At 28.8% G+C, this 27302-nt stretch overlaps 3 protein-coding genes across 5 annotated transcripts in view; 2 read left to right on the top strand and 1 right to left on the bottom strand.

The window, feature by feature from the left end:
- Positions 1–771, top strand: part of LOC113385927 (glutathione S-transferase theta-1-like) — a 6637-nt gene extending 5866 nt beyond the window's left edge. Inside the window, exons 2-3 of the mRNA XM_026623749.1 lie at positions 240–390; positions 682–771. Of these exons, the coding sequence (XP_026479534.1) occupies positions 240–390; positions 682–771 (241 nt within the window). The remainder of the gene's footprint in view (positions 1–239; positions 391–681) is intronic.
- A 55-nt stretch (positions 772–826) lies between these two features.
- LOC113385130 (GATOR complex protein NPRL2-like) lies at positions 827–21836 on the top strand. Of its 3 annotated transcripts, none has more exons than XM_026622940.1 (8): positions 827–859; positions 15244–15479; positions 18930–19086; positions 19905–20115; positions 20226–20458; positions 20536–20668; positions 20900–21069; positions 21527–21836. In XM_026622940.1, exons 2-8 carry the CDS (start codon positions 15277–15279, stop codon positions 21671–21673), a joined length of 1254 nt encoding a protein of 417 aa, XP_026478725.1. In that variant the 5' UTR covers positions 827–859; positions 15244–15276; the 3' UTR covers positions 21674–21836. The 3 variants fall into 3 exon arrangements, with proteins under 3 accessions (XP_026478725.1, XP_026478724.1, XP_026478723.1); XM_026622939.1 differs by lacking the exon at positions 827–859 and adding an exon at positions 11738–11934; XM_026622938.1 differs by lacking the exon at positions 827–859 and adding an exon at positions 11738–11957.
- Positions 21837–22655: 819 nt separating this feature from the next.
- On the bottom strand, positions 22656–24997 carry LOC113385181 (zinc finger protein 197-like). Its single transcript, XM_026623000.1, has 3 exons — positions 24305–24997; positions 23668–23995; positions 22656–23572 (listed from the first exon to the last, which is right to left on the bottom strand). The coding sequence occupies exons 1-3, from the start codon at positions 24931–24933 to the stop codon at positions 22907–22909; spliced, it is 1623 nt and encodes a 540-aa protein (XP_026478785.1). The 5' UTR covers positions 24934–24997; the 3' UTR covers positions 22656–22906.
- Between the last annotated feature and the right edge of the window lie 2305 nt (positions 24998–27302).

Genomic DNA, 27302 nt, shown 5'->3' with positions numbered 1-27302 from the left:
AAAAGAAGTTTATAAATTTAAGTGTTTTTCAAATTTTTTGAAATTTGAATAAGGATCTAGTTGCAATAATAATATAGAATGCTTTTGTGTAGATTGCTTGTAAACTATGATTTAATTTATAAATTGCATTTATAAATTTTCTACAGAAAGCAACATTGAGCAGTCTATAATTTTACTAAATATATATATATTATTCAATGTAACAAATATTGTTTTTGATAGTTTGATATATTATACAGTGTTGCAATATTACGTTATTTATCAAAAGCATATCCAATAGAAGAACACTGGTATCCTCAAGAGGCACAAAAACAAGCTTTGGTAGATGAATTTTTGGAATGGCAGCATATCGGATTAAGATTACCTTGCGGGATGTATTTTATAACAAAGGTATAGTTAAATGACTTTTTACTATGTTTATATTTATATTTGTATGTATATTATAATATACATATGTGTTTCATATTGTGGAAGTTAAAAATACAATATATTTCTTATTTTGAGTAAGCATACTTGTAGAAAATAACAATATTATATAAGTATAGAAGTTTAATTGAGGACCACTTAAGTCTGTTCAGTAAAATAATATTTATGCTTTTCTTGCTCTATTATTATAATAAGTATTGTAAAATAATTTTTTTGGGTTGCTATAATTATTTGTAAAAATTTTATTATTAACAGTTTTTGACGCCGCTAAAAACAGGTAAATTTGCAAGTCCCGAAGAAATTAAAAAAGTGAGCAAAGGATGCGACGACGCTTGGAATCGTTGAAAATCTTTGGCTGAAAGACAGGACATACATGGCTGGAGACCAAATATCAATGCTGATGTATTAGGTGCATGCGAGGCCGAACAACCGAGTAAGTTTTGAAAAATTATTATCAAACTAATAATTAAACGAAATTTAAATAATTTTCATATTTCAATAAATGCGTTCATGTCATGTTATTTCGGATGCTATTACTACTACGATGATTTTTATTGTAGAAATAGCAGGGCTTGATCCATCCGAAATGCATCCCATATTCAAACAATGGATGGAAAGGGTGCGCAATGATCTTAACCACATTACGATAAAGCCCATAGATTTGTTCAACAATTTTATGAACAACAGAAAAATAATTGATTTGTACAACAATTTACTCTATAATTGTACAATAAATTATTTTTGATTAAATTAATTTTAAAATGGTATTTTATATATTTCGGATACATGATTTGAGTCATACAGTAAAAGTTTAACAATCAAAGCTTAAACACTTAATAATGTGGCAAATTGTTTGAAGCATAACAATATAATTGAATATAATGTTTGCATTTAAATTTGGTAATGTGTTGAGATTCTTCTTGCGATGAAAATTCCTTCACATGCAGGTAACCCCCATATAACATGGTAGTTACGTTCCAAAAAAGTAGCGTGTTGTGCCAATTCGTGCTATATCGGGCAAAGATTAGTACAAAATGAGGGGTTACGTTCCAAGAATTCAAAAAAACATGCTCTACATATCATGGCTTTATAATATTTAATTATTTCAAGAAGTAATATACATTACATGAATTATAAGATTTTTTTGCCATAACTAACAACTAAGTGCAATCTAACGCAATATGTTTTTTGCAAGATATTTTCATCCTCTGAGCAGTTTTGGCAAAAAAATAAATTTGCTTTTGATTACTTGCTTTTAGCAAAATAATATTAGGTGCGCAACTAAGTTCTCGCGCTGTTTTTCGATGAAAATGTAACTTTATTATAAAAAAAACTATTACATCTGATTCATTCAAACTATTTCCCATCGCTAGACACATCTTTTGCCCATCTTTCTGGCAGAGCTCGAATACCTTGACGTCAGAAGTGGTAGTCTTTTGAGGCTATCCACGAATCAAGTCATTTTCTGATGTCTTCGTATAAGTGAACTGCTGCTCAGCCAGGCCATGTGCCATCGAACGGAACAAGTAAAATCGGACAATACAATATCTGGGGATATAGCGGGTGGGGTAGGATTGATGCATTTGACCGTTCCCAAGTAGGTTTTAACAGGCTTGAAAACGTGATGCTGAGCGTTGGCATGCAGTAAAATCACTCTGCTCGTATTCTGGCCGTTTTTCGCGCAGTGTTTCGGCTAAATTGCATCAATTGATTTCGATACAGTTCTCCAGTGATGATTTCGCTCGGTTTCAACAGCTCATAATGAATAACACTGACCTGGTCCCACAATATTCAAAGTAAACCTTCGTAGTGAATATTCGGCCGAACCGAGATTTTTTTCCCTGGATTGCTGTAATGTATTCATTTTTATCACCTGTCACGATGCGATGAAGAAACCTTTCCTTTCTCGCCACTGGAGCAGTGGTTCACAGGCGAAAAAACGACGCTCGACGTCTCATGGCTTCAACTCACAAGGAACCCAAGTTTCTTGCTGCTGAATAATCCCCAACGCATGCAATCACTTGGAAATGGCTTGGCGGGTAATCCTAATTCTGAAGCAAGCTCTTCTTGAATTTGGCACGAATTCTCTTCGAGAAAGGCCTTCAATTTAGCGTCTTTGTAGATTTTGGACCCTCCTTCACGAGGGCGGTCGTCAACATCAAAATCACCGTTTTTGAAGCGACCAAAACGCATCACGGCATGTTGTTTCACTCGGAGTAACATTTTCGTAGCTCTTGATGCACTTGAGCTGCCGTTTTTTTCGAATGAAAGAAAGAAAAAAATCAACACTTCCCGCAAATGACGATTGTTTGGCATAACATTAGACATTTTCACTTGATCAGAAGTATATATTGCAAAAACTAAATCACTTATGTGTGTAGCATAAGTTTGTTTGTCATATGTCTAAGCTTGGTTCATGACGTTTTGGATTTGTCAAAATCGACCAACCCTTACTGCTAGAGCCATATACTGACAAACAGCGAGGACTTAGATGCGCACCTAATATTTATATATTTAACACATGCAAAGTTATCTTTATTACACTTTTATACTCATTTTATTTAAAAAATCTTTGTTCAAGAAATGTGAAATATAATACCGGATAATCCTAGAATTTTTTTCGATAGAACTTACGCGCTCGAATAATAAAATCAGATTACTCATCTTTTGCCCTAATTTTATCACATTTTTAGAATACAATCAAAAAGAAATTATTAAAATTATTCTTAAAAAAATATTTAAGATATGTCCAAAGTTTTAGTTTTGTTTTATTATATACCTCGCGCTTCTTAATTGACAAAGTGGTTCTAAAAATATTTAAGTATTTATAAATTTGTTTATGTTCCCGTTCCTGTAGCGTTTAGATTATAATTAGAAGGCTTTATTAAAACTATTTATAAGCAAAAGGAGTATCAGATCACTTGTATTTCTTAGCCTCATATTGCGAGCATACAATATGTATTTACGCGTGATATATACTTTAGGCATAATAATTTATAATCGACTAAAATTGGAATTATTAAAATTAATTTGCATGTCTAATATGTTTGATTTGTTTGTTGAAAATTGCATATATTGTAATTTGCATATGAATTATCTTTTACATTGAAAAAAGTAACTAAGTCAGTAATCAAAATTTAACGTGAAATTATTATTAAAATGAATATTTCTACAATGTGATTTTAATTTAGTTGCATAAATGCAAATACTCTAGGAATATGCATTTGCTCGCAATGTAAATAAGCTAATAACAACCGGTTTCACAGCATCTGCAAGCCTACATTTACACAATTCCGATTTACATCAAATATTTGATTTTTTATAGTGTTTACAGCAATCCTATAAGCTTGTGATGCTTTTTAATGTGGTTTTATAGATGACAAAACTCTAAAATTTATAGCTTCAAGCAAAAATACAAATCATAGTTCGTGAAATATCATATCAGATCAGATATGTGATATCTGAGTACATTTTAGAATTTGCTCACAGGCATTAATTGATATTGTTAAATCATATACATTTTTCGAATATTATAATGAGATTTTGATTATATATATGACAACTTGACTCTAAAGTTTCCAAACTTTATTGGAACCAATTCTCTCTTTGAATTCGCAATCAATTTTGCGTACTATCTTTCAACAAATTAATCGAAATACGCAACATGAGTACAAATCTGGTTATATATAATAAACAATGTCATGAAGCATGCATCTGCGATGTGTAATAAACACATGGCGATATAAAATTTCTGAATAAATTTGACGCAATCAATTTATGGATTGAACAATTAAGACTGCGCAAAATGAAATAGCATTCTTCAAACGATTTTTGAGATCATTGTTTGAATAAAGATGTGCTGCGAAATAAAATATAAAATAAAGGTTAAGGATAAGTCTCTCACTTATTAAGTAATCATTCAGTTAATTTGAAAGAATAAACTACAGTATTTTATATAAGTTTTCACAAAATATCAGCATTTTCAAAAAGGATTTTTTTTCAAATGTTTGAAAAATTTTCAAAAATGTTCAAGATTCTAAAAAAAAAATTTTTCTTTTCTGAGCATTTAAAAATTTTAAATTAGGGTACAGGAAGTTTCTGCAAATTGCCTTAATGCACGATGCCATTCACCACTAGTTAATTGTATATTTTCTTCAGATGTGTATCACATGCAATTGAAATTTTGCCACATGAGCTTAATATGTGTAAATTCTATTTCGAGGAACCGTGTTATAAATTACATCGGAGGCCAAGGTTCATTAATGAACAAAACAATACGCGGATCCGACGAAAATAAACAAACAACTTTTGTTTTCGTATCACCGTTGTGTTGCCGTCTATATGGAAACAATGGTTTTATAACTATGCTTTTATGATTATATTGCTCGGTTGATATGTGAAAATTTAGAAATATGATAAGGTAATAAGAACAATGCGACAACATTTTTTCATTATATTAACAATGATATGTTTCGCACATTTGAATTAACGGCGGAAATAATAATTCACTAAAACTGGACATGTATGTATGTTTATAAAATCCTGTCGTGGTGCATGTAAAAACGTGGACTAGCATTAACTAGTTCCGAGTTCGATCCCAACCTCGGCCACCTCGATATCAAATAGTATGGTATCAATTTTCCACTGGAGATTATAGACCACTAATATATTCTCAAGTGAAAATGACGATTTTGTGCTGCAATGAATGAATTCTCAATGAAATATTATCTATACAAATATATCTATAATGAAAGTGAAATTACTGTTCAAAGTATTAGATTGTGGGAGTAGTAATGATTATGACAATATATTTAATTAGAAACTCCCAACATAATAAAAAAATATAAATTTATTAACTGTAAAAATATTTCGATATCAAAAATATAATGACATGTCCGATTCTTTTTTACAAAACAAAACCAGCCTGCTTGATATCGCCACACACTGTGGCGATATCAAGCAGGCTGGTTTTAATTTGTAAAAAACAATCGGACATGTCATGTATATTTTTGATATCGAAATATTTTTACAGTTAATAAATTTATATTTTTTTATTTATGTTGGGAGTTTCTAATTTAATATATTGTCATAATCATTACTACTCCCACATTGGTGACCCCGACGTGATCAATGTGGGAGTAGTAATGATTATGACAATATATTAAAATTAGAAACTCCCAACATAAATAAAAAAATATAAATTTATTAACTGTAAAAATATTTCGATATCAAAAATATACATGACATGTCCGATTGTTTTTTACAAATTAAAACCAGCCTGCTTGATATCGCCACACACTCCCTGCCCAGTGTTTATCTCACAGTTTAAAAAAAAAAAATACAGGGAAACACGTTATAAAAATGTGGTGGGAAAGCAGATTATAGCAGACCAGTGTTGTAATACTGGTCAATTACAAATTTCCATGTTTCGTCAGCAGATCCACCGTATGTGGTGATTTGACCTGCCATCAACTCCATATTCTGCATAATGTTCTCGATCTAATGGGTATTAGTTATATCAGAATAACTTAATGTTTAGAATGCATAATTTATGGGTACAGTTTCCATTTCTGCAAGCGTTGCATTCGTATCTGATGAGTTCCGATCAGAGAAAGAAGTTGGCTCTTTATCCAAATCAGGATCATTGGTTTCTTTGACATAAGAGTCCAGAATTGTGGAATCCAATAAATTATGTCAAATTTTGTTTTGATTCGTCGTTGTCACCGATAATGGGAGGTAGCATTATAAGACGATTTGTTGAGTTAACAGAGAAAGAGAGGTTGAATTGCATTCCAATGAAAAGTTCAGGCTCACGTCGGGGTCACCAATGTGGGAGTAGTAATGATTATGACAATATATTTAATTAGAAACTCCCAACATAATAAAAAAATATAAATTTATTAACTGTAAAAATATTTCGATATCAAAAATATAATGACATGTCCGATTCTTTTTTACAAAACAAAACCAGCCTGCTTGATATCGCCACAAGATAAACATTTTGAAAATCGTTGGTGTATTTTTATAAAAAGGTTACATCAAAAGTTTAAAATCATGAAACATAAAAAACAAGGCTCTGCATGAGTTGTGGCTGTACTTAAAAAAAAGGGATCGCAGCATAAAATGCGAAAGATGCATTTTATCTACGTTACTGTTTACTTGTTTAAAAGTAATAAATTAGAAATAGCTTTTTAACGGTCAAGTGTCAGGAAGTAAGACATATAAATCTCAGGGAAGAATTTATGCAATTGTGAATGATGATAGTATTGATTGCACCCTACGTTGTTTTCGATGTGTAACAGATTTGATAAAGCACAAAGTATTGATATATATCAGTCTCTTGGTGCATAAAGTCAGTCATAATATTTTTATGATACCATAAAAAATATTATATGTATATATGGCATATAGTATGAAACTACGTTTTCATGATGCGCGAGTTCGCCCGATTTCAATAATTTTATTACTTTCGACGCTTAGAATACAACTAGTTTGATAATTGTAACCGACTTACAGGTTTTGTAAGAGTTTATTAATAATGTTAGCAGCTTCAGAATATTTACTTATCTTTTAGAACATTACAAGATGGATACTATTAGCTCAATCAATTAGCTCTAAAGCTCTGCTACCGTTATTTTATTTAAAAGCCGAATTACGCTAAAGGATCATAAAATTACGGCTCAGAGTTTCACACTGGCAATCGAAACGCAATACCAACATAATTTGTTTATTATAAATTTATTTTTTCAGAGAATATAATTAATCCAATTTTCACACTAATTCTACTAATTCCACCAAGGAGTTATCATATTAAGGTTTATATTTGAAAATTTCTAATTAATTATAGGCATTAAGTTTTAATTGATAAAAACTTGATAGAAATTAGATAATACGTATTGTGATAATTCGAAGCAGTGAGAACAAATTTTCAAAATTTTGATGCCGAGACTGCATCATGTTGATGAAGTCCAATAAAAAGACAAAATTTATACAAACCGGGGAATAACGACATATGAGAGATAGGAAAAAGTTATCAAATTTATGTGTTTATGACCCGTTTGGACCGTTGAATAACTGTTTTCTCTTAACCCATATTGAATTAAAACAAGAAGTTATTCAACAGCCGAATTTTAACATGCATATACCTGGAAACACACACGCAAGCACTTACGCATATATATATATATATATATATAATAATATATTATATATATATATATATATAATGTATATTAGCTTTGTGTATGAGCTTGATTTTTTTATATACACAATTTAATGTGACAAAAATTGTTCGTGGGAATACTTAGCAAGCATATCTCCTTTTATGACAAAATTTAATAGCCAAAGCTTCCTCCCATCGAAGGATATAGTCACATAAAGTCATAAAAGCGATGACTTCATTAATATTAATCTAATCAGGATTTTCTATGTATGTATACATATATATATATATATATATATATATATATATATATATAAATTTAGAAATATGAACACTCTTTTTTTGCACTAATTTATTAAATATTAATTTCACAAACGTTTTAATATATATATACATATATTTGTGTGTGTCTGCATGCGTGCCCATATGCATGATTTGCTGGTGTCGAGGATGCCAAAATATTCAGCTCAATTAACTCATAACAAATTCATTGTCTCCCATGGCTGAAACAATTGATTCAAATTACTAGTTTAAAATATTTGATCTTCCATAAATAAATGATAATATTGAAAGATTTAACATATATTCTTCATTTATGATAGAAGATTATATGATTATTTTATCAGTTGGTTCTGTAATATTCAACAACTAAAAACACTTTTTGAAACTCTTAATATTTCAGTGCTATTTATATTCTATTCCATATTAATATGAAATATTGTTATATTTTCAGTGTTCAAAAGAAAACTATATTTTCAGTGTTCTTTGAGCTGTTTTGAAGTAGTTTTTACTTTCCAGCTTTTTTTTATTAGAAGGAAGCCCAATAGTTGACCTTTCTCTTTAAAGTTTTTACTTCACATACTCCTTGTACAGTGTGATCTGATACATAGCAGCAATGCCCAGAAAGGCTATTTTCACTCGGAAAAATATTTGAGTCGATATTTTCAAGTGAAAACGGATATCACTAGTGCTTGATATCACGTAGTGCGGAAATTGAACTCGAAACCTCATGGTCGAGGCTCTTACCTCTGCACTACGAACGACCATTTTCAAAATATAATTTAATAGTAGTTTTAATATCAATTTCATTATCATATCAATTTTTTGCTGTTATTTACATAAATCTTATTAAAGCGAAATTAAAAAAAACATTATCTAATCCATCAAAATATATTTTGTTTTGATTAGATAACATCGTCGTTTGATAATAGAATTTCATTAGATTCTGTGTAAATATTTGATATAATTTATGAGATAATAAAGTCGTATCACATTGCGTTAGACGATATAAAGATAGACTCAAGAAATCGATAACTTTATAAACCAGCATTATTATATTATCTTGAGTAGATACAGAATAAATAATAAATATTCTTATATTATATATAATGTTAGTAATATAGCATATACATTTAAATATTTGTCATAAAGCGCATTTGTATGTAAAGATTCAAGAGCAATTTAAAATCTCTCATTTGCATGTTTTTATTATTAGAATGATGCAATAATTTTTTTATCATTTTAGAGTACCTTTTCAAGTAATGTGAACACATTTAATTTAAATATTCATTTAATGGCTTTAATATAGAATGTATAATTAATCAACATTTATTAAACGCAAATAATTTTTTTTATAGACTTTGTTAAAGAAATTGTTGAATTTATAGATTAATAGATAATCCACAAATCAAGTTCACTTTAAACTGAGTTGTTGAGCAGATTTAAAAGATAAATCGTCCGTAATGTTGATCTGATTTTCCTCCCCGGAGAGATAACAGTTGACTTTTTGAGAGGCGTGAACATTATTTTATGATGAAAAGATTCTAAATCAAAAGAAATATTTACCAAATCGATTTACACCAACGAAAAATAAACGTCATAAATTAGTTTTAGAAATTCTAGAATTAGATTAGAATGCAAAAACCAGAAGACTTATTTTTTTTAAGAAATAACAAATATTAAACTTTCGTGAACTTTACGAGCATGATTAAAAAATAATTTTATTTGATGAAAAATGAATTTTGAAAAATATAAAATTGTTTTTAATATAATGTTTATTAAATGAAATTTCAAGCGTTTGAGAAACTCCATTCCGAACAGCTGACTACTTTATAGTTTATTATACTGTAATAATAGAGTATCAAATGCGGGGGGCAAATGAACTGAAGACAGAAATATCTAAATTATGAAAAAAATACTTATTGTATAAACCTTATAAAATAATTTCGAAAAGCGTTCATTTGCATTTTTTTTTAAATTTATTTCTTTATCAGCCATCAAAACTTACGAGTCCTATGAGCTGTTATGCTAACTTCTTAAACGAAGTGACTTTTTTTATAGATGGCAACTTTGAATTTATAGATGAAATTTATTATTACAATTTCTGAATAGTAATGGAATATTTTAAGCTAACCCTTTCCACTCGCGAATTGCGAGATTTATATATATATTGCCGCCGGAGTGGCGACAACCGAGTGGAAAGGGTTAAAATTAAGTCACTCCTGCTTGAAACCATGCTGTGCGAAGCTTTATTATTATACACGTAAGGCTTAAAAGTGTGAGAGGAGTTTGACATAAATCGCGAAAAATCACGTGACGGAGGGAGTTCTAGTAAAATATCAAGAGTATTAATTTTTTACTTGACTTCGAAAAAAGACCTACAAATTTTTCAAAAATTTTACAATTTGTTCTACGCACTAAAAATACACTGATGTTGGGCAGTGGCGGAGGGTTAAATATAAATATCACGACGTATCAGGAAGGGGGAGAGGGGATTTAAAAATGCTTAAAAATTGATCACTTGATTATTGGAGACCCCTTCAGGGTCTATATTGATAGCAAATGATAACCTTACAATTAGGGGGCGTCCATTAATCACGTGAGGTTTTTAGGGGGAGGGGGGGTTTGACAAAAAATCACGAAATATCACGTGGGAAAGGGAGGGTATGGTGAAATATACGTGTATTTATTTTTTAACTGATTGTTTTTTTTAAATTCAAACATTTTCAGATTTTTTTAAAAAAAATAGTTTTTTCAAACAACTAAAAATACGCGTAATGTTTGGTGGGGGAGGGGGGGTAATTTTGAATATGACCACGTATTACCAAGGGGGAGGGGATGTCCAAAAATCCTTAAAAACTTGCTCACTTAATTAATGGACGCCCTCTTAGAAATATTTTAATTTTTTAAATCGTTGGAAGAAAATTATGAATTGAAAAAAGCATTACGACAATGTAATTGTATTGTCAAAAATATATTAAACTAGCCGTAAGTGGAATTCTGTCTTAAGTCAATTAAGGCAAATTGCTGGAACTTCCCGTAGCAAAATTATTATTTTTTTAAAACAATTAACATTTTTGAGAAACTATAAATTTGACAAAAAATTACTTTTTAAAAAAAAAATTTATTACCCATGGAAATGTAAAAAAAAATGATACCTATTGCTAAAATCTCTATGAAATATCTGATAATTTGTTGAGCATATGTCTAATGTTCTTTTTTGACTGCCAAATGGCTCATTTTTTTACTTTTTTCTCCATATCTCCAAAGTCGTTGCACCTTCTTTCCAAAAATTTGAACAGTTGTTCATTTAGTCAATACAAATAGAATGTTTTTTGAATTATTCAAATCGGACGCTCCGTTCTCTTAAAAACTGAGTTACCGTTTTCGGCACTTTTTGACCCGTATCTTCGGAACGGCTAGACCTGCCTTCGCCAAAAACTAATCAGCACGTCTCCTTACAATTGTTGATTCGTGTTCCCGAAATCGTCGACGAAAATTTGTATCCGCACATACATACACACACGCACATACATACACACACACACATACATCCATTTTTTCTAAAGTATGCCAAAATGTTCAGAAACCTCTGAAACGTAAAGATATATAAAAATTCTCATTTTCGATATTTTGCGATTACTATAACTTGCCCTACGGGAAGTTAAAAATATCGTAATAATTAGTTAGTTCGACATAGTTCGACACCTCTGTCTTAATTCTTGTTTATACCATAAAACTTTAAGAAGCGCAGAAAGCCGTTATTGCCTCGTCGCACCAATCGGCTTCGTGCGCTCACGGTCACGTGCCTTCGAATAAAATTCAAACTGGCACTAAAGAAAAATGATTGTATAAATGGAATGGAGACCGTAAGGGTCACGCGCCTGTTTGTGGTTCTTATCACGGAGAGATAAGAACACGAGAGCAAAATAATTATTTACATACATGAGTTATTTTTGATGTGCCAGTGACAAGTGCATTTCGCGAAAGTGAAATCGAATGAGGTTATGTGTTAGAAGTGTCAAAGTGTAACCACATTGCGGCGGATAGTGGATTGCGAGGAAGAAGTAAGACCGTCCGCGCATACACGGTATACATTTGTGCATGGTTCGAAATGTTTATTTGATTTATTTTTTAAACTAGCTGTAAGTGGAATTCTGTCTTAAGGCAATTAAGGCATCGTGCCTTAAGGCAAATTGCTGGAACTTCCGTACCGCAATTCAAAATTCGAGTAATTAAACATAATCAATAATAGTCAATAACGTTGATCAATGATTTGAAACTTTTAATAAAATTTCGAACCATATTAATCATCTTGAATCATTCTATCTTAAATCATGTATTTTGAAATATTTTGGAAATTCTGAACTTTTTTTCAAACCAATCGTACTGCTTTAACTGCATAAAGACGAAATATCGAACGCGTAAACATTGGTACGGAACCCATAGGAATGTAAACAAATTTATACTTATTATTAAAATCTCTATAAAATATCTGATAATTTGATGTGCATATATCTAATGTTCATTTTTGACCGCCTAATGGTATTTTTTTTACTTTTTTTTGTTAGATCTCCGATCAATTCTTCATCTTGTCAATACAAGTAAAATGTTTTTTGAATTATTCAAATCGGACGCTCCATTCTCTTAAAAACTGAGTTACCGTTTTTGGCACTTTTTGCCCCATACCTTGGGAACGGCTAGGCCTGCCTTCACCAAAAACTAATCAGCACGTCTCCTTATCAATACGAATCGAATGTTTTTTGAATTATTCAAATCGCTTCATCCGTGTTCACGAAATCGTCGACGAAAATTTGTATCCGCGCACACACACACACATACATCCATTTTTTCTAAGGTATGCCAAAATGTTCAAAAACCTCTGAAACGTAAAGATATATAAAAATTTTCGTTTTCGATTTTTTTGCGATTACTATAACTTGCCCTATGGGAAGTTAACTAGTGGTGCACTAATTGCTGGTACTTTCCATACCGATAATTTTATTTTTCAAAAAATTTCATTTTTCAAAAAAATTTCATTTAAAAAAAAAATTAGAAAAAAGATCTTGGGAATATTGGAATTTTTGAAAAAAATTGAATTTTGTTTTAGGCGAAATATCGAAGCGCTTCGTCGCTGTCTAAAAGTCTAAACGTTGGTACGAAATCCATAGAAATGTAAACAAAAATTGTTCTTATTATTGACCCTTTCAACTTGAATGCCGCCGCTCCGACGACAAAATACATATATTTTCCGGAATTCGCGAGTGGAAAGGGTTAAAATCTTTGATAATTTGATGTTCGTATGTATAATGATCGATCATCTTTGACCGCCAATTAGCGTTTTTTTACTTTTTTTATTGAATCTCCGAAACCACTAGACCTGCCTTTCCAAAAATTATCAGTTCTTAATTTCCATCGACACAAATAAATTAATTTTTGAATCATTCAAATCGGAGGCTCTGTTATCTCAAAAACTTGAGATTGGCATTTTTGGCGGCGAAGAATTTTAAAAATTCAACTGCTTAACGTATACCTATAGTACTTTAGTTTGTTATTTCAAACTAAAAAAAACAACATTTAATTACGAAGAAACGGCGCGGCCGATCTTTCCCTAAAACTAATTCGCGATTCCCAACCAATATCTTTCGAACAGCTTTTGAATTTTTAAAATCGATTTAAGATTGTGGGCTAAACCTTGGACGATTTTTTTAAATTACAAAGTAAAAACTGATCTAGTACTAATCAAGATACTTTGAATGTCTTTTAAATTTTAGAGATCAATCCAGCAGCGGCTGGACAATCACATACTTTTACCACATTTGGTCTTCTTTGATGGAGAAAACATAACTTTAGCTAATTTTTTCGTAAAAACATAAACTTCCTTTTCGAAAAGTTAACAACAATTATAGTTTTATATTACAAAGAAATAATTAAAAAAGAGTGCGCGTAAGGATCACACGCGATTGAAGTAAAACTTATTTGCTACTGTACAAAGTAGCAATTTTAAGTTAAGTAAAAATAAAATCATGTAACAATTTTGAATAATGTTTATTAGTAATATGGTAGCATTCGTGATGCACACATTTATTAGTGTCAATCATTATACACATTTATATAATGATAGATTATAAATTATATATTTATAATAGCATTAAAAACATGTATAATATTTAAAAACAATAATGTAATTAAAGTCATACTTCAAATATGACATGATCGGTTTGTCATTGTAATTAGCATTTAGAAATGAACCTTCGAGAAACAGAGTAAAATATTCTTCTGATTCAGGCATTTTTCATTAAATCAAGATTAGTACTACGATGTAACTTTAAAATGTTTATTTATCTATGCCGATTTCCTTGTTGGTATCGGTACGCATACAACGCTGATGCCATTACGTATACAACGACAGATCTGTATTCACATACACGACCACTAATCACAATCGACCCATATAGAAATGATATCATCGAGAGCGAATGACGAATCATTGGCACTCGACTCTTATTTGCCGTAACGCACTTCCGTTGCATTTGTACGGATTTACACCCTAGTCGCGCCTAAAGAAGTTTTACTTCAAAAGTCTTCTTTCAAACTACATGAATATCTACAATAAAGTTATGAATACATTTTGCAAGTTGTGAAAAACTAATATTCGATTTCAAACGTTGATCACAATAAGTTAGATTATATTTATTATCCATAAGAAATGAAAAAAATAATTATAATATTTAACGATACTAAAATCTATTTCGGATATATAGCACAAACAGACAAAATTGGTAACAAAAATTAATATATTATTAACTGATCAAAACATTTATTTTCTTGTTTTGTTACTATTTTTTAATCCTAATACCAAAATTTAATTATGATATAATTAAGTACATTAATGAAAGGTGAATCACTGGGTTTTCCTTTTAAAATTCTATGCTATTTGTCAAATTAATTACTCAATGCCTTTCTATTTAGACAGATTGTAATTTATACTTTCAAATTTTAGTTGGTGTTTTTTCAATTTTATCACAACTGATTTTGATTGATAAGAATTGATTGTACGAACAACTCTAGTTAATTTACAAATTTGCAACAAGTCCTTTTTTGATTAACGCAAGATCAGTTTTGTTTGCTACAAAATTAGCAGAATCGTCTAAGGTGTAAATCATTTGCTATTTAGTCAACTTCAACAACTCCAGTAGTTGACCAAGCTTAGGCAGAACATGGTCATCTGATTTTGTGGAATCCAACAATAAATTAACATAATATGTTACAATAAATTATTATATGTTTATGATACTAGATTGAAAAGTTGTGAATTAATACGTAAATAAATCAGTATTTAAAGTGTCCAAATTAATTTTTTATTTCCTAATTAGTGTGTGAAGTGTTGTGATGAGAGGTGTTTTACTATGTCTTCTGAAAATGTGAGCGAGCTACCGAGCGATGAAATTGAAGGACCCATCAGAAGCATTTTCATGTGTGAATTTCATCCGACAGCCGGGCCCAAAATAACATGCCAGATTCCAGAGAATTACGTAACAAAAGAAGTCTTCGACTCTGTGAGTGTTTATATGATACCAAAGGCCCAATTGCAGAAATGCTCATTGACTGTGTAAGTAATGCTATTTTGAAATTATTATCTTAATTTATTACGCAAATTAGTTTGCTATATGCGCAGTTCTGGCGTCAGTTGGTAAACAATATTCGAGAGTGAATGGAATCATGTTGTTTTGAGATAGTTTTGTAATTAGTTTATATAACGAATATTGATTAATATAAATACGCTGATAAGAATTCCAATTAATATTTAACGCTATTTGGATTATTTCGTAATTCTTATATGGACAATCTATTAAAGGACAAGCATATAATAATTAAATTATTATTTTTTTAAATTAAACATATATATTATTCAGACGTGTAATATTCATATTATTTTTGGCTTAGTAGCCATCCATTAATTTCATTTATTATTTAGAACAGCAATCAGAACATATAAGGGTCCCATAACCTGTTGTGTTGAAAACACATTAAAAATCGGCAGAAATTATTCATGATATTGATTAAATCAATAATTAAAATACAATTCACAATTATTTCACAATACAATCGAAGTGGTCTTAAAATAGTAGCACCAGACGTATGCCATTAAAATTGCAATATTTGTTTTTATATTTAAATACAATTCAACCTTTATTAGGAACAAGTCGTGAATTACTGGTACATTCTAGTAATGAGTCATGAATTTCACTAAATGCTTATCAGTTTTTTCTTAATAAGAATAAAATATACTCCTCAATTTATTATAAAAGGTATAAATTATATAATTATATATAAATTAAAAAATAAAAAGTAATAACAACATTATTAAATATCGATTATCTTTGATTTTTGGAAAAAAAATGTAACTTGCTTAATTGATTTCCGGAATTTGTTCAAATATGCCTAGATTTTTGATTTCAGAAATTACTTATATTAGGTTGTCAAATATCTCCCTTCCGCTTTTTTGCTCTTGGTTTATAATAAAAAAAGGCGGAAGGGAGATATTTGACAACCTTATATATAGTAAAACGTTCCTAAAAATACCTACCTTCTTTTGCGTACATTTGTATAATAAATATTATCATTTTGCTTATAAATTAAATGGGAAATCAAAGTATTTTACAAGACGTACATTTTAATTATACTATTATAATTAATTTTTAATTATATTATTAATTAATTATATTTGTATTATTATAACTATAATGATTGGTACTAATTTCTGAAGGCGATTAGGCGTATTTTGATATTTCAATTAAAGAGGGTGACAATTTTAGGTATATTTTATAAAATTTCATCAATTTTTAGGCTAAAAATAATACATTTGACAAAACTACACAAATTTAATATAATTATGCACAAAAACAAATAAAAAAATTCCTAAAATAAAAATAATTCGTCTTTGATGTGTTATATAGTATCTGGAATATAAAAATATTATTTCAAAGTACATTTCTTGTTTGGATAGGGATTAAAATATTTGGTGTGATTATAATACTTATCTATTTAACAATGTAATGCAAAGTGAATGTCCGCTTATCATTTAACTTTTGTTTTCTTCGTGAACACAATGCTTTTATAGTTTATACATACACAATTATAAATATATATATATATATATACATATATATATATACATATATATATATATATATATAATTTACATCTTTACATATATATATATATATATATATATATATATATGATTTACAACTTTTATAATAAATATTGAGGAGTATATACACTTTCTTATTTACATATCTAATTATAAATTCATGTTCTTTTTTCATTTTTAAATGATCATTTAGCTTTTGAAACCATATGTGTGAAAGCGAATTAAAAATTCAAGAAACATTCTCAAAAACGTGTTAATTGTTTTGATATAAACCATGTTTATTGAGTATTTGATGAGAAACTAAAAAATTGTTTTCGTCGTTCATTATTTTCGTTTATTTTTGTGTTATTTAGTTTTGGAATTCTGATTCAAGCAATACTTCTTATAAATGTGTATATATACGTATATGTGTCTAAAAGCAATTGTTTACCATTTATCCATATGGAATCTGCATTATACGGGTTAATTGTTTTAACCGACATCATTAAAAGTCAATAATTTTAGAAAATTTATCCAGAACTTGCTACATTCCTTTCACTGAATGAATTTCAATCTTTCTAATTCATTTGAAGTTTTTGTTTTCTACTTGTATACGTTAAAAATTTATTGTAACGTATTTCAATATTAAAATTTCAAGTTATTGTTCTATACGGAAGTTCTAGGTTCGATACTTAGGCCAGCTTGATGCCAAGCAGACATAAGTTTAGAATATATATAGATCGCAATTTGTTTCACAGTGAAAATGGTCTTTAAACTCAATAAAATAAGTCATCACTATTAAAATTTCTAATAATACATTTATAAAATAGAATTAGAGCAACCATTGGTCTGCCATCTATAAAGCCATGTCATTAAGAAGTAATCACAATTGCTCATAGGACTCGTTAAGTTTTGATTGCTGCTAATATAATAACAAAAAGATATGTTGCTGTAATAATTTTATTCTTAGGGGAAAACAACGAAATAAAATAACCTTTATGTATTAAAGTAATATTAAATTTGAATATATTTTTATCCATTTTTCGGCTGAATTGATATATAATGTATACGACATTAGGACATGAGTAATACTCATTAGGTCAATCTTTTTTTTGGAAATAGTTTTTAATAATTTTCATGCATAATTATATACTAATTGTAAGTAATAATTAACACGATTAATAACTATATTTATCTATTACTTTAATTGATTTTTGCTCAATTATATGAAATGGATCTTAGATTAAAGCGGTGTTAATGATACAGTATATAATTACCTTGCGTTTTAATTAGTGTAAGCTAATGATAGCTCATTATCAACGAGTCTAGTAAAACGCGTTTAAAGAAAGACGATGGAATCTTAGTTTACTATAGTAAATTTATAAATTCTTTTTTTTTTCATTTTAAAACTGTTTATTAAAATATAAACAATTTACTAAAATCTAATATTATTCAAATTTTAGTACAAGTTTTTAATTTTAATGTAATGTAAGATAATATTCGTATTATGAATAAAAATTTAATCTTAAAATTACATCGGCATTTACCTAGATATAGAGGTATAGGTATAGAGCTGTACATTGTATACTTTGGTTGTATGATATTTTTTTGTTTTTACTAATTGTAATAAATATTTGTTATTAAAATTCGTTAATTGTTTAGCTATTAATATCTAATATTGATTTACGCCAAAAGTGTGTATCTTTTACCTTTAAAAGTAATGCCTCCGTTATTAAAATCAAATAAAATGGGAAATCTTTCCGTTGAATTGTACATTACATAAAAAATTTAATAAATCATTTATGTACTTAATGACCGGTCAAAAATGTTAGTATTGGGTAGTATGATAGATGTATCAACTAATTGTAGTCATAAATGAGAAATGGTAAACCAGTTTCACTCATTTTTTTAAATTTTTACTTTCAGAACGTTGGACGGATATAAAATACTGGGCTATCCTATGCGCATAGAAAACAAGAAATATATGAGGAATGCATTTTTATTTAATATATGCCTGGTTTTTATAGAAGATGCACACACCGTTCGTTATGAACCTCTTCTCAAGAAACTATCGGAGTATTTGGTTAGTACTAAGCATGGAAACTCATGAATTAAATAAATATAACAAAACAATAGGCAAAAGTAAAGTATTATTACTTATATTTAATATTGTAATAAAAAAAATGTATGCATTCTGTAATAAGGTGACCATACTTCCCGGTTTGGCCGGCACAGTCCCGGATTTCCATCATGTGTCCCGGGTTTTTCTAAAAGCAATATTAGTCCCGGTTTTCCGAAAATTGATGTTAATAAAAATTATGATAGCAATCAAAAGTGCTAATTTTTTAAATTAATTATAAAGAAAATTGAATAGAATTTTATGCAAGGCTAAATGCAAAAAAATTAATTAATAAAAAAATATTCATATAAAAAACTTTTTTTATTGTATCCTTATATAGCATTTGTTATTTAAAACACATTGATATTGATATTTGAGTACTTATGTCCACCGGATTAAATAATATAGATGCTGTATTAGATGAACGAACCAGAAGATAATTTATAGTTTATGGTCTGACTGATCGCAAAATTATTAAAAATTATTTGTGTAATCACTACATTTAGTGAATGATGTCGTTTCCTCATCTCGTTTATTTACTTTCATAAAATTTCTAAATTAATATTTTTTTAATTAGAAAAATTAAAAACAATTTTTTGTAATCATTTCTATTATGAATAAGATTAAGGCTTGCTTAAATGCTTAATTTCGGTTATTTAATGCACCTGATTATTATCTTTATACAAAATTCATATATGTTTTTAATGAAATTATTGTCATGATTATATTTTATTTGATAATTATATTTTCAGCATTTATACCTTTTTATCTATGATTTTCAGTTAGCCCGTGAAGTCGATTTTGGTTTCTTATCTCAGCCCTCATCCCGTGAAGGCGATGACAAATCGGTTCAATTTAAATCACCATGTGTTAGGTTCAAATCAGATCTAACTATTCAAAGTGTACACGTTCAAACGAACTATGAGAGGCTTGTATCTATTATGGATCAAGTGAAAAGAGATATTAATGCTGAAAACATGTGCATTATTACAGGTAAGAGAAAAAAATCGAAACAAATATATCATAATTATTATTGTTTAATATGCTAGATCTGCATACTATCTTATTTCTAACTATTAACTTTATTCAATTATAATTTATAGATGGTCCGATATCTCTCCATTTGACAGTGGTTGATGAAATGCGGGATCCTGCACCAGTATTGGATCATCATGTACCAGTTCTGACAGGTTTAGAAGAAGCTTTTAACCAAGAACAATGGGATCTCACAACTCACCAAATTTTACCTCATATAGACGGTTATACACATGTATTAAAGATTGCTTGCAAAGCAGAAGTTCATCCGGATCTAGTCAAAGATTGTATACAAAACTTGGTGAGCTTAACTCAATGTAATATATGCAATATTACATCCTACTATTCTAGTAATAAATATGTTTGATTGCTTAATAGGTATGCTACAAAGTAGTGATGATTATACCTCTATTCCAATATTGCAGTGTATACACACCAACTCGAAAATTACAAAAATTAGCTTCTGATAGAGAACTCCAAATCAAATGCATAGAGTTTTGTTCAAAATCTGGTAAGATCAAATTTTGCATTTAGAAGTTGTGTATAAAATATATTATTATAAAACAAACAAAAAAGTTGATACTAAAAAAATTATCGATATATTAATTACTAGAGATATTACTTACTAATATTAAACGTTGATCATTATAAGTAAAAATAAGAAACGACACAATCTATTAATTATTGATTGGGAAAACCATTAAAATATAATTTTAGATTAAAATAATCTCATTTTATTTAGCTCGGCAGCCAGCGACTGTTTCAGATCTATATAGAACTTATGCAGCTATGGGTCATGGAGTTTCCTTAAGAGATCTTTTCTCTCGAATGAGTCCTAATGCCATGAGAATATGTGAAAGAAGTCTAGTCAGGTTCGGGGTAGTTCAAGGTTTAATACGAAAAATCGACAAGGTACACTTTATGATATTATATTCGATTTTACATTTTCAATAATTTTCTGATTTATTTGAAACATTTAGGATAGCTAAATATTGTCTTTAGGTCTTCAATATTATAAATAAATAATTTTATTTAAAGATGTTAAAAATACCCTTGAATTTCAATTCCATAAGATCGCTTATATCAGAGAAAGTCAATCGGCTGCATGCATCTATAATCATGGTTATATAAATGACCAAATTTAAATATGTATATGAAAATTAATAGAAATATTCAAAGTGAACTAAAAGAATATATATTTTTAATCCAAAGATTTTAACTAATAAGTATCTGATATTATTTAATAGCTTTATGCTTATCCTAATATTCAATTTTTACTCTGAACTTATTATGAAAAATTGTCACTTATATTTGTTTTTCTAACATTCTATACCCAAACATAACTGATTCATTATTATCAATATTTCAGTATCCCATTACGATTCAGTCTAAAGGTAAGCCAACTTATACGGGTCATTACACAATGGAAGAAATTTGCTGTCGTTCTTGCATAAATAATAGTCAACTTGAAGCAGAATTGGAAGCTGATCAAGAAACTTTAGTTATTTGTAGGTAACCAATAAATTATGATGAATCCATTTGATTTGAATTTTTATAATCTCACGTTTGTTTTATAAATTTAATTTTGCCAGATAAGTATGTGCATGATATAAATTCTTATTAATGCAATTAAAAATTGTCAGAGTTTATATAAATGACTAGAAAATTCTGTTTTAAAATCTATTTAGATTACAATCTATAGTTTGTTTTTAATTTTCAATATTTTTTTTATAAAATTGTAATTAATAATTATAATATTTGTGCATAGTCATGGAATAAGAAGTGTAAAGTAGGTATCCTGTTACTCAGGGATGCTGAATAAGTGTTCAATTTTATAAAACTTTTTTATTATTAATTTTAATATAAATATTATATGGTTGTGAGCTTTAATTATATTTTATATTCAAAGTCGGTGTGTATTATGCATATAATAGGTACATACTTTAAAATTATAGCTTTCTTGTAAAGTAAAAGTAAAGATACACATCACATCTGATTTTAGATGTTACATAAAAGGTGTTATGATTAGATTGTTTTTCTTAGCATCGAATGAAAATTTATATTTTATAAAGTATTGATATATATATTATAACATGTATAACAAAGATGCGAATGTTACAGTGTGCAATATTAATATATGTGAAATTCGAAGTACCAAACTGAGCTAAAAATTCATTTAATAATTTGTAGATACAAAGCATCAAATGTTTATTGGAGCCGTTTTCACAATTTGAATTAAATCTCAAATATGCGAATAATTATCTTGTAGAATCAATATGTTTATGAAATTATATATTTTTGTTACTTGATTAAATAACATCTTATTTACTACACATTCACCAATGAATTATGTAATGAATTTTGCACATAATCAAGTTATTTCTTTTACGTCTACTAGTCTATATACATCAGAGATATATACATAAAAATATATTTTAAATATTACATAAATTTATATAAATATAATAATTTAATCTTAATATATTAATTGTTTAGTCTTAAACTTACAATTAGTTATCTTACTTGTCATATACCATTATTATTGTTGTTAAGTAAATATAACTGTATCTATTGTAGAACCTAATAAGTGAGAGATCTCTTTATTAATTTTGGCCATATGCTAATATTGACTGCATAGCAGCCATAGTAAGCGTCCAATATTCCATAATGGCAACTGCTACAAATCAATAAGCAGAAATAGATGTATACGTTTACTTTGATATTTGTTTCTTTTTTAATTTAGTTCAGATCACAATTCATTCAACATATTGTCTAAATCATCTACTGTGGAAACTTCTTGGGAAACAATCGATTCCGAAGCCTTGTTCACAGAATTTTGTTTTGAATTTCTTCCAATACATGGTGGATGATCATAATGCCCTAGTTCTGCTTGATATAAAATGTTATTGATATGATATTTCACTGTGCTTTTTGCATATGAGGTTTTTAGATTGCGTATACCACATGCTATACTTTCTCCAAAAATATCATATTCGTCTCTAGACATTTTGTTATAAAGTTTTCTTAAGAGGTTGCATGAATTTAAATCATCAGATTTTGTTAATTTATCTAAATAATTTTTATTATTAACTGGCTCACAAACTTGCACTTCTTTGCTTAACATTTCTTCAATTTTCTTTCCATTCATATCATTACTTGTAGTAGCAACTTGCAATTCTTTTTGAGAATTTTCTGCTATATTGTAACAATTATTCCTTTTTTCTGCACTTGGATAAAATATGCTTTCATTATTGTTTAATCGCTCGTTTAATGTTTCTGACGACACATATTTGTAATTCTTGGAATTAATATTTAAATTTGATTTTTTTGTTAACTCTAATTTGCTAGGAGTGACTGTGTTTCGTTTATTGTTGAATTCATCATCTTTGTATGATTCATCAGTTGATTCATTTGACTGAAAACATATAAATATAAATACAATTGAAAAATGATATTTTTTTACAGGGTGATCTGTAATCACCCCATATATAAAAAATAAGATAATATTACCTCCAATGATCTATTTTGTAGATTGATTCTGGGCCTATTTCTAGTCTCTAAAAATGCAAATAGTTTAAAAGCAAACCATTGTGACTCATTTCCATTAATTCGTCTCATTCTTTCTTCCATTTGATATCTGCTTATCAAGCTCCAAATTTTAGTTTCTACTTCATGCTTGGTCATATTCAATGCATTAGCAATGTCTTGCCATGCTTGCGGTTTTATTTGCTTATTTACATAATTCCAATCAGAAGGATCCCACAATTCTCTTTTATCCTTGAACAAATTTATTAATACACAGATTTGATCATTGGTCCATTCAAGATCTGCAGCATTTCTAAATCACATAAAAATCTCATTAACAAATTTAATATTCTATTCAGATATTACATAATGAATTACGTAATGATATTACATAATAAGTAATGCAAATACATAATACTTTATTAAAAATTAAAAATTTATATATCATATGATTTATCAAAAACTTCGACTTTTAAATAATGTTTGCATTGGTTTGTAATACTAAAGTTTAACTAAAATATTTCTAATTTGTAATTAAAAGAACAATGAAGGAGTGGCAACTGTTAATCTCGATTTACCATTAAAATATTTGCTTGATATAATAGAATTTCAAAATAGTTACCTATTTTGCGCTTCATGTTCCTTCATATGTTCCACGTGATCTAAAAGCCTTATAAATTGTTTATGGCATATATGGCAGTTGTACTCATAATAAGCAGCATGTTTTGCTGCATGCTGCTTAAGACTGACTTCTTGTGTATAAGTTTTATCACAAATCTGACACTTGAACAATGGTACATTGGATGAATGTATTTTAACATGTCTCTGCAAATGTGTTAATCGAACAAAACTTCTATGACAATATTCACATTCGTAAGGCCTCTCAGCCGTTTCTACAATATCACTGTTATTTTTAATACTATCTGGGGTGTGAGTAAGTTGATGTTTCTTTAAATTTATTTCTGTAGCAAAGTATTTTTTGCAAACTTCGCATTGCCAAAGCTGAATAGTATTATGAAATTGAGACTGATGTCTTTTTAGAGAACTAGAATGTATAAAGCTCTTATTGCAAGTGTTACACTTATATTCTGATTTTTCACTTGAGGTAGCTGTATTTTCATACAATAAACTTTCATCAGCATCTTCTGTGTTTTCATCAGTATCGACTTCTTCTTTAATGTTCACTTCTGTATTATCAACTAAGTTTACACAATAGTATAAATTTGAATTAATTTGTGCTTCTTTCTCCATAATTTCAATACTTCAATTTGGAGTGCGTTGTTATTGCAATTAACCTTACTAACCTTTATAAAACCATTTCGACAGGATAACTATAATATTTCAAATATGATTTTGAACTATTATAAGTTATAATAAATATAACTTAATAAATAAAAATAAAATAAATAAATAATATTATTCTTATTATGAATTTATTACGAAAAAGTCTTTGAAGTCACTTGTTGACTGCACTATATATTTGTATAGGTTGTTGACATTTGAAGACACGTCAAAAATATGTTATAGTTGCTCCATCTTTGTATAACGTAAGTAATGCATTATTTATAAATAAACTATACATTTGAAGACTTATACATTTAAAATTAATTATAAAAAATAAGCAATTAATTAATTTCTCTTATTTTTTTTGCGTTATTGTCAATCAAAATAATATACATTTTTTAAGACAATATTATCATAGATAAACAAGTATAAATATGATGTTGGTGTTAATGCATTTAAGAGATTATCTCCTATGAGATATCTCTCTTTTTTTTATTTTTGACATTTTATTTAACCCTCCGTCGGGCGCAGTCCCGTTACGCACACGCTCGGGCGCAGTGTATCCGACAGCAACGGTTTTTAAGTATATCCTCAGGAGGCTCCTTATTTTATAAACATGTTTATTTTTTGTTTAATTATATTTCAGAATGTATACTTTTTGAATAAATAAATAAAAAAAGAATTCAATAATATTTTATTATAAAATATAGAAAAATATAAACCTGTGTATATATGCACAAATTATTTACACTCACTTTTCTTTATTGAAATACACAGTCTCTAACTTTTTTTCATTTGTCACTTTATAAAAAATAAGTAATATAATAATGATAGTTTATTGTGTATAGTTAAATATTATCATTTATTGAAGCATTTGAACAAGCACTGCATAGAAAATCGCATGTTGTAAATACAGTGCTTTTCGACATTTAGCACAACAAAATCTCGAAAACCGTCTAATATTAGCTTCTAATGTACATGGTTCACATCGCCGTTTTTTTGTGGCTCTTCTTGTTATTGTGAGCCATTTTCCTGTGAATTTGGTCTGAATCTTTTGAGTCCTGCCTGCAAAGTGAACGGAATCCCACTCGTGATTTCACTTCTTCTTGTTAGCTGTCCAAGAACAAGTTCATGCGATAATTGTCTCAAAAAATATCTTCTTCGGAGATCTTTCTTACCATTCCCATGACCCCAACATTCTATAGGCGTTGCAGCATTTTTTGCGTTTTCTATGACACCTGGTAAATGTCTTAAGTTCTGGGATTTTGTTCGAATCCTATTAGAGGGAGGTTTGCTACACCACTTTGTAGATTTATGTCTACTCATAAAATATTCAGCATTATTGTTCAAATTTATTTGTTCCTCACTTTCATCCTGTTCGTCCTCTTGTTCTGTCTCAGAATCGACTTCGCGACTCTCTAGATGGTCTTCGTCACTTCCACTTTCATCGCCTAAATCGTCAAGAAGATTATTTTCATCAGCATCATCATTCAGCATTCTTAGAATCTCTTCTGCATAAGCTGGTTTTTCTAAATTATACATTTTTTTTTACCATTCACCATATTTACTAGCCTATAAAATGTATGGACTCAAGTTCGTAACACATTCGGGCGCAGCGAATCTCGTAGATACTTTCAAAAAATTACAATTAAATGAAAAGTATTGAGATATATATTCAAAAATACGTAAAAAATACAGAAAAAGAATACTTACATTCACAAAAAATTGCAATATTCGTACGTATCAAAATGTTGCATGTTCGGGCGCAGTGTATCTCTAGGATTAAAATACCGATTGCCACTATATGTGAAGGTCAAACACAAAATGATAAAGACGCATAAATAAAACATATAAAATTAGGAGGCTATTGAAGAGTGGAGGTTTCTATAACATTCAACCAAGGCGCAGCATGAAAATTTATTGGCTCTGTATCTGTCAGATCGGCTGCGCCCGACGAAGGGTTAAGATCGTACGGCCATTTTTTTTTCAATCTTCGTGTGGGATATTCCTCGCTCAATTCTTTTAATTATTTGTTAAGGTGACCTGGTAGTTTTTCGTGGTATTTTTTGCTCCTTTCTTTTATCATCTCATTAATAGTTTTTATTTTTAGGTCTTTATGTAGGATGTCATTTGTAACATATCAGGGTGCGTTCACAAGGCATCTTAAAATTTTTGATTGCGCTACTTGTATTTTTTTATATTTGAATTGCTTGCGCACGCCCATAGCTCAATGCCGTATGTCCAGATTAAGATATAATTATTGTTTTATATATAATTTGTATCAAATTCTCTTAAATTGATACAAGTGTGCAAAATTCAAAGAATTTGTGTTTACA

This window comes from Ctenocephalides felis, unplaced genomic scaffold, assembly GCF_003426905.1.
Source record: "Ctenocephalides felis isolate EL2017-DRISC unplaced genomic scaffold, ASM342690v1 CF-g0.4_SCAFFOLD_03571, whole genome shotgun sequence".
In the NCBI taxonomy this organism is placed as follows: domain Eukaryota; kingdom Metazoa; phylum Arthropoda; class Insecta; order Siphonaptera; family Pulicidae; genus Ctenocephalides; species Ctenocephalides felis.
This window is presented reverse-complemented; position numbering and strand designations above follow the sequence as displayed.

Bases quoted from the DNA above. Each gene is read 5' to 3' on its own strand.
- LOC113385130 (XM_026622940.1), top strand. From the start codon at position 15,277: ATGTCTTCTGAAAATGTGAGCGAGCTACCGAGCGATGAAATTGAAGGA. The intron at 15,480-18,929 runs GTAAGTAATGCT...TTTTACTTTCAG, and splicing joins CAGAAATGCTCATTGACTGT to AACGTTGGACGGATATAAAA. The intron at 20,669-20,899 runs GTAAGATCAAAT...CATTTTATTTAG, and splicing joins AGAGTTTTGTTCAAAATCTG to CTCGGCAGCCAGCGACTGTT.
- LOC113385181 (XM_026623000.1), bottom strand. From the start codon at position 24,933: ATGGAGAAAGAAGCACAAATTAATTCAAATTTATACTATTGTGTAAAC. The intron at 23,996-24,304 runs GTAACTATTTTG...TATGTGATTTAG, and splicing joins GAACATGAAGCGCAAAATAG to AAATGCTGCAGATCTTGAAT. The intron at 23,573-23,667 runs GTAATATTATCT...ATATGTTTTCAG, and splicing joins TACAAAATAGATCATTGGAG to TCAAATGAATCAACTGATGA.